General features: G+C 39.0%; 1 protein-coding gene and 1 non-coding gene across 2 annotated transcripts; one reads left to right on the top strand and one right to left on the bottom strand.

Annotated features, from left to right (window-relative positions):
• Positions 1–9,516: 9,516 nt before the first annotated feature.
• LOC139720213 (uncharacterized) lies at positions 9,517–12,256 on the bottom strand (the record flags this gene model as incomplete). The annotated part of the gene is made up of 3 exons (XM_071631575.1): positions 9,517–9,957; positions 10,425–10,638; positions 12,171–12,256. Coding segments are annotated over 3 exons (741 nt in total), but the record flags the coding sequence as incomplete, so codon positions are not given.
• Positions 12,257–13,845: 1,589 nt separating this feature from the next.
• Positions 13,846–13,918, top strand: Trnaa-agc (transfer RNA alanine (anticodon AGC)). Its single transcript has one exon. It is a non-coding gene; the product is annotated as a tRNA-Ala (tRNA).
• The last annotated feature ends 259 nt before the right edge of the window (positions 13,919–14,177 follow it).

Raw genomic sequence — 14,177 nt, forward strand, 5'->3', positions numbered from 1 at the left:
AACAACGGAGTCGCATAAATTCTTACACCCATTTTATACCAAATTTGTGATATAGGGCATATTGCAGGGTATAGGAGGTCAGATGAGTCCTCAAGGCACTGCACATTACAAATCTCGGGTAAGAAATTTGACGTGTCTGATATGCAGTGCAGAAAGGGAGGTTTATGTGGATATAGACGCGAAAAAAAAAAGAATTTTGCGAAAACTTGTTATTCAAAATGTGAAGAGAGAACGAATTGGAGATTTGCGAAAATTGTGTGATAATATGATGGTGATAATAAAGATGATGATCTGAATTTAATTTTTATTATATACATCAAACTAGGGCGTCCTTGAAAATTCTCTGTGAATAACATCGCGTGAATATTGAAAGTTAAGGAGTACGTTCTATCAGATGTAATAATGACTGATGTTAATTTAGAGATAACAGAGTCACTGAATGTTTGATGCAAGCTTCTGTAAATTCTGTCTTTTGTCAGAGCGTCTCCCAGAGAGCCACTTCCAATTTCTCTACACCATTTTACATTCACGTAAATTAGGTAATCTTGATAACTTGATCTGCAGCGATTTGCCATGGTAAGCCACTGTGTATACATATATACAAATCTGCTCGCCGTCGTAGCTGAATCACATACCAAGAAACAATCAATTAACAAGGATATACAGCACTGAAATTGAAAGAGGCAAGAACAAACAAACATGTCAAGTTCATTTACCAAAATTACTTTGCCTTCCAAATACTCAGTAATGCGTTATATTGTTATAAAGAGAGTGAGATTTTTAGATACAACTGACATTGGCAGATTTTATGGATATGTAAAATATGTGGCAAATCGACTTGCAAAAAAAAAGCGAAGCCTGTGTATTTGGGAAGTTCCCAAGCCGATGAAGTTTGAAATGGTGTATGTGTGTACAAGATTAAGTGTAACGAAATCTCTACATTACCAATGACATTATAATAGACGTTATGCAAAATAATACAGTGGTTTATTCAATGTCGATCACAAACATTCAAAATTCATTTAAAAGTAGTATTAGTTGAATAAGATCACTTATTCTATCGGTTTCCCTTACCTTTTTTCCACCTTTTATTTCTCATTTATGTTTGTTTTTGTTCAGTTTTTCTATTTCCTTTTTCGTCTGCGGCAAAGCTTGCTGGCAATAAGTATCGCATTTTCTTTTTCTTCACATGTAATTAATGTGACTTAGACGATGTGTGTATATTCTGTTCGGAAACGATGAATTCAATTCACGGCATAAAATGCTTTCAAAATTAGGTTCAATGTTGGTTGAAGTTATAATCGAGTAAATAAAGAGAGCTATAGATCGTACACGGTTGCTGTGTAACTGAGTGGTTTGTGATTTAAGCAATGTTAGCCGTGTTTGGTTTTTTTTTCTGGTGTGAAATGACTTTGAGTTATGTCTAACCTACATGTTATGTGCTATCATCGCAGGCAATGATCTTGAATATATTTATACACGTATGTGTAGTGTGATAACAGCCTTGCTGCCCAACAGCAACAGCCAAAATAATAACAATGATAATTTGGAAATAATTTGACATCTCCATTTTGTGACATCTTGCCCTAACAGAAGGTGATAGAGACAGACCGTCTTTTGTTCAGAAATGAACGATTTTTCATTTAAGTTTCAAAAGCCAGACCTAAAAAAGAAAGTATCGTAGTTTGATCCGATGTGTACAGACAAAGACCGGCAATCTGATACAATTTCTTCGAGGCTAAATGGAAAAATGGGCTTCTGATGGATATTGGAGTGGATATATATTATATGTACATGTATACATATACATATACATATACATATATATGTAAATATATATATATATATAATATATATAATACATATATATATATAATATATATTATATATATATATATATATATATATATATATGCATACTTCCTCTCCATCAATGACAATGCGGACCCATTAAAGGCATTTTGATTACAAGAAGCGATGAAGTTGTTCACATCGAATCAATGTAACAAATTACAGCGTCAAGTAGGATACTGGACAAATATAACACTTGATAGCATGTTGTTGTTTAAAGGGGATGGCTCGTAAGTGATCAGTGGGAATCAGTGGGAATGCTGGGGGATGATTGTTTCAATCCTTGTGGGATTCATTTAAGAGTACATTATATATCTGTTGTGTAAAAGTTATTTGCTTCAAAATGGTCTCATTTTCAAGTAATGTGCAGTTTAATGTTTCGAGACTAGCATGCCTGTATATACAGTCTGTGAATATGAGACCATTTTGAAGCAAATAAATTTTACACAACAGATATATAATGTACTCTTAAATGAATCCCACAAGTATTGGAACAATCATCCCTCAGCATTCCCACTGATTCCCACTGATCAGTTACTAGCAATCCCCTTTAAGCAGATTACAGTGACGACAATGTATCAAAACATGCATCATAATTGCATCTTATCTGATGTTATACAGTATATAGCACTGGAAGAAGTGACTCGGATATCAAGAGCATAGTTTATAAATTAATCGTTATTTTATTCATTGGGTTTCAAACCTAGTCTCGTAAAGAAATTCAAGTGTAGAGTGACGTAGAATATTACTGATCTCATTTAGATTAATGCGTAATAATAACCTTCATCTCCACTCGACATCCGGTAATACACACCACGTTCACACTCTACACAGGATCATGGTAATTTCCGACATACCAGTGTCGAATCCACAGACTTAGCGGTGTGTGCGTGCATGTGTGTGTGTGTGTGTCTGTGGGTGTGTTTATTCTGGTTTGGTTTGTTCTATTATTTTGTTACTTTGATTTATTCTTATGGGAGTTGTTGGGGAAGTCCATGTGCTTATAAATGGCTGCTGTTTCTGGGATTTTATTTGTGTTGCTGATGGAGAAAATTGCGGGTGAAAATCCTCTGGTCAACAAAAATGAGTTGTGTGTGTTTGTGTGTGTATGGGGGGGGGGGGGATTTCCCATCTCCAGGAGCTACGCCATCAGTCAAGTCAGTATTATTTAAACGTGTAGGCCTACTTTTTGTTTGGCACGATTCTGATGAAGACCCAGAAAAAAGTAACAAAAAGTCCACCATTGTAATTATTATAGCTAATGAATACTGTGCTACGTACTTGGAAAAGACATCTCTCTAACCAGTGTCTTTGCAATGTCATGGATTTACCATTCACTTAAGTCTGAAGGCAGAATCGAAACCTAAATTCTAATGTTTGAGGTGTATACCATTTTGTTAAACAATTCTTGGAGGATCCATTCATGAGAGGCCATCAGAACAGAGTATTAATGATACAAATTACGATAATGATAATCCCAATCATATTAATAATTGAATAATAACAATAACAATTACAAAAAAAAACCAACCAATTACAAACAACCAATGTGGTCTTATCTACACTTTGTATAACCTCTTCTGTGTGAGCACTGCTCTTTAAGAAGGCCCTGCCATCAGAAATTACCCCAGCACAGCCAGGTACCAATTACAGTGTAATTTACGCCTGAATTTAGAGATAGAGACATCATGGGTTCAAACCGGGATTCAAACATCTAATCCAAGCACTTGGAGGGACTCGAACTCGCGACCTTCATTCTTTAGAGTCAAAAGTCTATGATTCGCTAGACCACAGTTCCCCTACAGTTCAGTACTGACTAGTGCCAATATAGGGCTGCAGAAAACAAGCACTGAAGCCGCACAACAAACATGTTCGAGTAAACACACACACACACACACACACACACACACACACACACGTATTGTGGAACAAATACAAACGTACTTTGAGGTATTAAATCTCTCATCAATTTCAAAAGAGCCAATGTGCAAACTATACTTAGCTGGACTGTGTGTGGATGGAAGAACAGTTCATGTCTCCTTAAAAACTCGGCAAACACTGACAAGCGAAGGAGGTTATTGTAAAAAACGTCAAAAACATATAGATAAAGCCAAGAAAATTAATCATATAAAACAAATGTTTCAGGAGTTAATAAGGCTTTGCGCACGAAACGCTTGTGCTACACTTAGGCTTGGTAAACACTTGCCGAGTCGCGCTTGCTAGAAGAATCAGTAACTGTGAAAAGAAAAGAAAAACTCCTTCATCTACTACGTACACACATAGTGAAAGTGTGCTAAAAATGTCAGTACGACTCACTATCATGACTATTATCAACTTAGAATCAGAACCTATCGGAACGGATTGTGCTGCACCTGTGTGTACTGAGACAATTTCCTCCATCTTCGAAAAAAAAAAAGACCGCGAAAGTCCAAACTAACTAAATCTCGACAGACACTGATATCAATCAATTCAGCGGGGACAACGGATAGTCAGAGAGAGAGACACACAGTATATTAAAATGGGTCAATCCCCATGGATAGGCATATGATTTGCTAACTTCCCGCGTCCGAAAAAACAGGTGTCATAAAAGGTTTGTTTTAGCGTTGTATAGAGTATGTTATATGATACATGTTTATAGATGCTTTTTAGACATACGGCGTCGTCGATTTTTCCCTATAAAAGGGGTGTTTACTTTTCTCTATATCGCCATTTAGGGGTCCTATTTCATATAATAGTTTTTCGATATTCGCGGAAGGAAAATTGTAAAGAATAATGAAATCATCAATGCAGTGCCCTTTTTATATGTTTATTTGATCTTCGATTCCCTGTCATACGCGTTTCATACTCTCACTGATATTCGACCCATGCACTGAGAATGGTTCAATCCGCTCAAATATGGACGCACTATCTACGTTCTGTACTTCCTGCCTGTCATTGACGTACATTCCGGTAATATATGGGGGGACATATCGATAAATTGCACTTCAATGCATTGGCTATCCATTATCCCACGATCTAAAGCGAGTGATCAGATGTCACGCTCTACAGGAGAAATTCTAATTTGAATCATAAAGGACATAAAGTTATAAAGTGTTTTGCATTAGATAGAATTAAATCTGGCAGCCGTTTCATTGAATTCCTTTTTTGTATTTATTTTGTATTTTTTGTTATTTACCAACTATAGTAGGTCCTATAGCCCTAAGAAGCATTTAATCAAAACGCCATTTCTGGTATGGCAACAGAACGAAATACGATAGTCAGGGTATGTGACGCCCCTGGCAACGCCAATCAAGGTGTTTTACAGGTGTGACGTCTTTGTATCTTACAGGGGTGGAAATTTGATGTGCCAATTGATACGCTATTCATGGTCCTTTTCTGAGGTGTTTGGACACGGGTGTGTATCATATCTGTCTGAGAGCAACTCCCCACCCCCCCCCCCCCCCCCCGACGTTCCTTAACACTGTCTTCCCCACTCACAAGCCGTTTGCGTACAGTGTATACAGCTCTTTGAGATGGTGGTCATGAGCGGATTCATGTAGGTGCCTTTTAATTTTGGACTGAGGAGCCTTGCCAAGGATCATGAAAGTTTAATCTGTCCGCGCATTCCTTGCCCACAAGCCCCTGCTCAAAATACAATTATGTGCAAACTGGTTCGACCCCAAAGGGACGGTCAAATGACTGACTACTAAGTACTTCGTAGACTCTGATAGGGCAACACGCGTATCCGCAGAACTGAAGCTATGTATTAATTCAAGAAGATGAGATGGTCCTCCAGAGTTTAATGGCAGCATTTATCAATAATAATGTTCACAACAATAGAAAAAGGGATGCAGCATAATGAAAGGGCAGCAGAAAGTTGGCTACCTGCAGCGTGACTGAGGTGAACCTTGATCCGTAGGCACCCTACAGGTGGACCTTGGTTGATATGCACCCTCTGACGCCACTTTTGAGGCACCGTTATTCACTCTCGGAAGACTTTTCCTTCTATGGTACGCCCAGGGGAAGCGACTTGCCTTATAAGGTCTCTTCTGTATTTCACATTTAAAGGGGAATTCCAGACGATTACTATAATTTCATATCATGTAGGCCCTAGATCGACAGATACACGTGTAGATTTGTGGAATCGATCGTGGTCCTTGAGCAGAGAAACCGATACTCTGAGAAACCCCAAACAAATTACACTGAACAAGGATGATGACATAGGAAGCTCATACATTTCAGAAATGTAGCAATGTAATTCCACCACAATTCCTTAACAAGTTCAGCGTCCTGTGTAGAATGCATGCATGTCTTCATATTTTGTTCTGCTTCCTTAACCCTAAAAGGGCGGGGGGGGGGGTTGTTGAATCACCCCCCCCCCCGACATTTTTCGCGACTATTCCGCTGCGCGAAATTTTTTGACCGCACCATTCGCTGACTTTTTACTTTCAAGTCTCGCGCAACTTTTGACACTATTTTCGAAAAAAATCGCGTATACCGTTACGACGCTGCACGTCCTTTTATACATGCCTGTCAGACCGAAAATGGCTCAAAAACGTGATTTTGTGTATGAAGTCTATGCAAATGGAGTTTTCTCACCTTATTCATAAAGATATGATTATTTTCACTTTCATAGGCTGAAATCAATTAATTTCAGCATGATTAAGCTTGAAATAGGTTCTGTCATAAATTTCGTGAAAAAGAATGATAAAACAAAAGGTTGAAAAACAAAGAAATACATAAGAAATTCATAAAACAATAAAATACATTAGAAATTAATTTTGATACCAGATTTTTTTTCCAAGCACATTGTTCAGAATGCTACAAAGAATGTTATCACCAAAGATTAGGATTCTAGGAGCTTTACTTTCTGATTTAGAGCAAAATGTAAGATTTTATGCATATATTAGCATAATTAATCAATGTAATGAAAATTTCAATTTCTTATTGTATAGTTTGGTAGATTACGCCACAGGTAATGCATGTGCCAATTTTCATGGCGATTGCGCGATCGACGGCCGAGATCTCGGGGGTGGGGGGGGGGGGGTTGAATCAACCCTCCCCCGGCCACAGAACACCCCAAAAAGCCCGGCCCCTACTCCAAGCATTCTTATGCCGAAGCTACCATGTCATCATCCTTGTTCATTGTGATTTGTTGTACATTTTGAAAACATTCTTACTTCTCGTCCCAATCATTATAAATTCTGAAATTCTGTACCTAGTATAACCAATTTACAGTTGTTCAAATGTAAAAGTCTGAAAATCATGGGGGGGGGGGGTTCTCCTTTACCGACTGACTTACAAATTATTGACTAGGAACCTACTAGCTAATCCTTAGCTCTATTATGCAACACCTGAAGGCCGCCGTACACTAATACGACTCATGACTATACAACTAACAGACTTTAGATCCGAAGTAAATCACAATAGCCTCAGAATAAACACGCCTGTTTATTTCAGATCCAGAGTCGGTCAAGTGACCGAAAGTCGTATAGTGTGCCACCACTTTCACACATTCATACTATTCAGATGTTGAATGTGGTATGCAATCAGATATAGAATTTCTCTCGCGCATTAATATAACAATCTTGGCCTCTGATACATTGTCTCTATGAGAATTTGAATTCACTTTCGATTAAGATATCAGGCATCTAGGCCTACTGGTGTACGCAGTCATAATGGTATGTTCAACTTAAGACTATCTAGGCCTACTCATTATTATACATCAAACCATGTGATCTTGAATGCAACCATACAATATCATTGTTGTGGAGTTACATCATGAGGCCGAAGAAAAAGGTTAAAGCCAAGTGTGAGCGTACATGTACACTGTCATGCCTTTAGAGTGCGTGTTGTGCAGAATAATGTATGGTAAACTATCCGCCATCTCTTGCAGGCAAAAAGAGTGTACTTTGTACATTGTACAGTGTGTCCCCGTGCAAGAATTCATGATTATGCGTGTGTGGCCATGCAACTACTAGTACGACGTGACAACAATGAGGGTCCAGTGTTGCAAAATTGAGCAAACGCAAATCGCGTTAATTTGTCTCACAAACAATTCACTGCGGTACGTTATTTTGTGCTTCATCAATCGAGGCAATTCATGTTTGACTTGGACCGTTCCACACGTCAGTAATCCAACACTACGTGATCATTCTCATTTTGAGGTGTAAGTGCCAATAGTGTTTTTTTTTTCAAGGAAATTACCTATTATAGTCTGACTACATCATTTAGGAATCTTGGCATCAGTTTTCTTATGGATACGGTTTGCTTACTTAAAGGCTTCCTGACATCGAATTCCTGTGTCCAAGAGAACTTATATTAAGAATAATATGTCTTCATATATCACAGTTCAAGAATTGCTTGACTGAACAAAAAAAATGTATGGGAAATACTGAAGCTTTTCATTTTATTTGAAGTCACTACACTTCATCCCCCAAAACTATTCCGTGCCTTTTGTGATGTCATCAACAGTGAAGTCAATTGAAAAGATCATAACAGGACCTAATGGGATGCACATTGCCGTAACCAGGTACATTAGTTCACAATAGAAAATAGGATTGAGACCATGCAATGCAAAGGCGTGTTGAGTTGTATTGACTCATAATGCCCTGATCATCACTTATGTGATCAAAAGATCTAAAATATGTGCCGTATATTTCATAATTATTTTTCTACTATCTTTCTTCAGATTACATGGATACACCAACAAAACTCTCTAGACAGAGATACTGTCAGTGACATAAACTGTCAATCACTGGTAAAGTACGAATCTGATTAATAAAAGATATTGCACGGAAACGTTAAAGTTATGCCCAATCTACGAGAAGGTACACTTCTGTGTTTTTGTTAATCATAACCACATAAGTACTGATCACGGTATTATGAATCAACACAAGTAAACACGAATTTGCATATCACAGTCAGTCCCTTCATCAATGTCCTTGCCATACTTTTAATCGTGGAATTTGTCACACATATTTTGATAAGAACTGTCCTTCTTTTGTATTTGTTTGCTTGTTTGTTTGAGTTTTTTCGCACTAGTCAATGTCCGGTACATTACATACAATGACATAAGACATATAATAGTGATGCTAACTGTGGATGACATCAAGGCAGGCAAGAGAGTTGTGTTTGGGGGATGAGAAATGCAGCGATTTAAAATTCGTGATGCCTGGTTTCATCAAACTGTTTATCGATTTTCTCACATTAGCAGATGCCAACATGTAACTGGTGTCAAGGGATCTTTAACACTTTATGAGCTTTGAGTGCCGAATGGCACAGGAAACCCAACAGCGCTGTACACATTGTCCAAAGTCCATGCCACAGATAGGGTTAAACAGTACATAGAGATGTCGTGGTCTCAACAACACAAACCAGCAAATACTTCCATCGTGTATAGTAGTACATAAACTACATAAACTACATAAACATTCTTTAATATAATACTCTGACAGTCCATCTGCATGCGGAAGTTGCTTTCTTTGCCAGAACCCAAAGGACACATCGCTATAGTCCAGCGATCTAATCCTAGAATTATAGGAACAGCAGATATCAGGTTTGTACGGGTATGTGTGCTTTCGTACATACAACCACAAGGTTTCCGAGTGATTGATTTCATGTGTCTTCGTCTTCTTGAGTGTATGACTAGTTAAGTCGTCAAAGATTATCTGCGTAGAGTTTCTCTCACGATTGGCTCGTCTTCGAAGGTGATAACGTCTGCGATACCGATTCTGCTTCAGTGGGCGTGGTTAATATGGAAGACGCCGATGCACTGGTGGCTGCTGCGGCGTCCGTTGGCTGAGATACCTCTACAGGGCGTGTCATAGTACTGGGAGGCGTTGCCCCACTTGATGACGGCGATTTTGCGGGCGACGGTGATTGGCTCGCTGACTGCGCTGCCGTGGATGGAGTCGATATTCTCGCGGGTTGGACCTTGCTATGGGGCGGGAACGTTGTGGTTTTTGATAAGGCTGGTTTGGCGAATCCGTTGATAGGTTTCTTGGCATGGAACAGCTGAAGCTCGCTGACGTATTTGTAGATCTTGAGGGCGGGGCCGAGTTTGAATGACAAACCGGTCAAGACGTCAGATCGACGTAGTAGGAGGAGGGCGTTGCCGTCAATTTCCTGAAGAAAAAAATATAAAAGCACGATAAGAACTCTAAATCACTAATCAACTTCTATCTACAAAGTGAGATTTCAGTGGTTCACTTACGGATCTATTCATATATCTCATGCATATTTCCTAACCACATATTACAAATAATGATTCCAATCTTTCTGCCTACAAAATGCTTACCTGTGCTGTGTATTACAGTGTAGTTGTAATACATCGAAATAGTAAAGGGAAAAATCCTCGTGCAGTACGTGAAAACTGGACGTAAATGTGGTTTTGATATGATGCCACAATCATGTCAGAACTATATTCCATGATTATTATGTGCTTTAAAACTTTAAATTTACTACATGTGAATTGACGTGAAGAATGTATCGAACTTATACGGTACAAGTATGACGTCATCATCAATGCAGAGGACATTAATCTCCTTGGTATAGGGTTTGTCTACACTGCAAAGCTGGCTTTCATTCTGTACCTGATCTCTGAAAGACGCAGCCTGCTCCTCATACCCCCTCTGCTTGAAGTATCTAACGACATCATCGAGGGACCACGTGGACGGATGAGTGGAGAGGTTGTCTTTGGTCGGGCTGCTGGTTCGGCTCTGGGCCGACTGCTCAGGGAGGTTGGCTGGCATGGACTGGTTCGGGATAGCCACGTCTGGGGATACCTGGCCCGACGTAGGGCTTGACCTTGGGCGGAGTTGAAAAAGTTTCGTTTACTAGTATTCCACCGAACAGTATTTAAGTACATGAATCTTCGCAAACAATTAACACAATTTCCAAGATATGGAGAAAATTGTGTAATATCAGCATTAAACAACAAAGTTTCAGTGTTTTCACACGGTCCTGACCTTTGACTCTTTACCTTTGACACCATAACCTAAGACTTCTCAAGCAAAACATTGTCAGACAGTTCATGCATATACACTAAGTTTCATGAAGATAACTTGAGCCATTTCAGAAATATTGAGAAGCCAAACTTTAGCATTTTCTCTTGACCTTTGACCTTTGAACTTTGACACCACTGCCCAAAACTCCCTCTAGTGAATCTTTACCTGGTAATATACACTAAATTCATTAAAATACGTTCAGGCATTGCACAGATATGAGGACATAGTGAAATCCTAAGAATTTGACTTTGACCTTTGACCTCGAACGTGTGTACCCAGAAGTTAATTAACACAGCTTTATCCACTCATACATACATATGCCAAATTTCATTTGGATTCCTTCAACGGTTCTTAAGTTTTGCTATCCAAAAAATCGATTATGGACGGAGGGACGGACAGACAGACAACCCGAAAACATAATGCCTGCTGTGACACTTCGTGGCGGAGGCATAAAAACACTAGCACCAGTACCAACAACAATGCACGACAAGAAAAGTGGTTACAGGGAAGAGGTATGCCGCTGATCTACGCAATGCCATATTCTTAAATGATACAGTAACTTTCTTGACCTCAATAATCGTCCCTCAACATAAATTGAGAGGTAAACCACTCGACGACAAATCTCGCCAATATCTAACGCTGCATCTATTCTTGGAGGTGAGGTGCGCTCTCTAAAATATAGTGTTAATTGCCAGCCTGTGCAATCGTGATGAATTAAAGGCATCTACATATAGATTTAAAAAAAAAACGACCCTAGAAAAGGCAAAACGAAAACAGTAATTGAATAAAATAAAATGAAAATCATAGAAGTGAAAGATGCAAGAGTCAAATCTATTACTCCCACTCTGATTAAAAAAAGGAAAAAAAAAAGAAAAGCAAGATTGACTTGTGAGCCATTTTATATCTACAAATGTAGTTTAATTCTTTTTACGGATCCCTATGGTCACCTTAACCATGCCCCCCCCCCCCCGTCGTCCTTCTGCCAATGTCCAAGGTGAAAACTGCCGAAGGAATTATGGTCATCCTTTCGCTGGTCGCAATCACCTGGTGTCGTATCATAGTGATTGACATGAAAGCGTGAGTGGTATCCTCAGTATCCATAGCCGGGATGGATTGACTGAGGTCCCATCCGGATTCTCCTTGACGAAAGTAAAATCTCAGGGGTAACTGCCCCCTCCTTCCCCCCCCCCCCCCCCCCTACCGGGCCGTCAAGTTGCTATAACGTATTTTGATTGTCTTGATTGTCGGAGTGGCCTGGTGACAGTACCTTGGGTGAGGGTGGGGGTAACATTTTTCGACCTCGTACACTTGATACGTGTAGTAAAAACTCACTTTTGGTCAGGGCTCTTCTCCGCCTTGTCGTCCAGGAGGGAAGATATACTGGCGCTAGATGAAGCAAGGGATCCATCCTCGTCTGTAAATATCGTATAGATAGACAGAGAGAGAGAGAGAGAGAGAGAGAGAGGAGACAGACGGACAGACAGACACAAAGAGAGAGTGGTAAGTCTCCGTCACATTCAGAGCAGGTAACATGGCCAATGTAATCATCATTATCGGAGAATAACCTCAATGCCATTTCTTTTCAATATTGCTATCATCACAGTCTTATTATTTGGCCTTTGGATGAAACACTGTGAGACGCAAGATGTACAGGTCATGTACTAGGTGTTACAAAAAACATTTCCCACTTTAAAAACTATATATCAGATAACACTGACATTGATATGAGCTATAATTGAATAGTGTACAATTTTGTTCGAGGTAATTTAAAAATGATAGCATAAATCGGTTTCATTAAATTCAAGATTTATTTTGAAGTTAGGTTTCAGATTTTGCTCTGTTTTCAACCCTCTGTACAATATGTTGATTTTACACAGGGGTCAATTGGTGTGTATGGCAGTGTGTCGTTAAGACCCTGACAATGGTCCTGAACAATGGCCATGGACTGGAATGCTCTGTTACATATTCATGAGAAATTGCTCTGTTACATATTCATGAGAAATTCCACTGTCACAGCTAGTTTTTATTCATCCTGCAATGAAATGTATGCAAGCACGTGAGAACGTGTGCTTATTTTTGTCATGTGCATGAAATTTACCCTTTACCATGAATTCAGACTAGCAGTGCCCAGGGCAATCAACCATGAATTATTAATAAAGCATTCATGTGCTTTGGAGCAGGAGCCCAGAAGCCTAGTCAGTAGAGCTCTGAAAAGGTGGTATTCGTGGTATTCATGTATTTTGTTCAGGGTCATTGTAAGCATATACACTCACATACAAATCACTGGTTCTTGTGTAAAGTTCAATTTTGTACAGAGTGTTGAAATTTGACAAAAATCTGGAACTTAACTTTAAAATTAATCATGAATTTAACGAAACTGATTCATGCTCTCATATTCAAATCACCTCCAACTAAATTGTACACTATTCCCCTTTTAAGTTGGTTCTAATGGATGGCAGTTGTAAGAAGAAGACTGCCGAGTGTAGTTATTGTGCACTTTTTCATTTATAACACCATAAGACCATAAGAACACCATAATTGAGATAGTGTAGTACAAGGGTTGAGTATACAGTAGTATACGCACTATATTCTTTGGAAATATAGATTTTATATTATTGATAACGCCAACATTTCTGGAAAGACATTACCAAAGTAGCATATAATATATGAATTCTCAAATTCAATTTGTCATCTATATGTAGGCCTAAAATTTTTGTATTCGTGACTTTGTCAAATTGCACATTATCAAAGAGTATAATAATGGCCTGGCAAGGATGATAATGGACGGTTAAATAGCACATACAGTACTTGGTTTTCAAGAAATTTAAAAATAACCTGTTTGCACTGTCGTATCTACGGAAAACTGCGCCTGGGACAAGCGCGAAAATCGCGCCACTATAATTTCTGAAAAAGTTAGAGTTCAACCCCAACCCCATCCCGGTAGGGACTTCAGAAAAGTTCACATGATATGCTTTCTCAAGCACTTAAAAGGGGTCTTTTGAGGGAAGTTTCTATAGCTCAGTCGGTAGAGCACCGGTCTAGCAATCCGGAGGTCTCGGGTTCGAATCCCGATGGAATCCCATTTTCTTTGCTCACTTTTCCACTAATAATTTATATTCTTTCTGGTCAGTTTAATCTGTCTTTATTTGTTACAAACTCAAAAAGCTGCATCACTTCGGTGATCCCTCGCATTTATCCCCAAGTTGAATTATCCTTCGGGTTTATGCCAGGTTCAAGTGTGTGCGTGTGTGTCACACGCATACACACTGCTATAGCTTCTGACCACCCGAGCATTGAGAATTAAGGGTTTCTGGGACGAACACTGTACTAGGGCTTTCT

The sequence above is a fragment of the Diadema antillarum genome, unplaced genomic scaffold, assembly GCF_040938485.1.
Source record: "Diadema antillarum isolate AM-2024a unplaced genomic scaffold, OU_Dant_1.0 scf00000123, whole genome shotgun sequence".
Classification (NCBI taxonomy): domain Eukaryota; kingdom Metazoa; phylum Echinodermata; class Echinoidea; order Diadematoida; family Diadematidae; genus Diadema; species Diadema antillarum.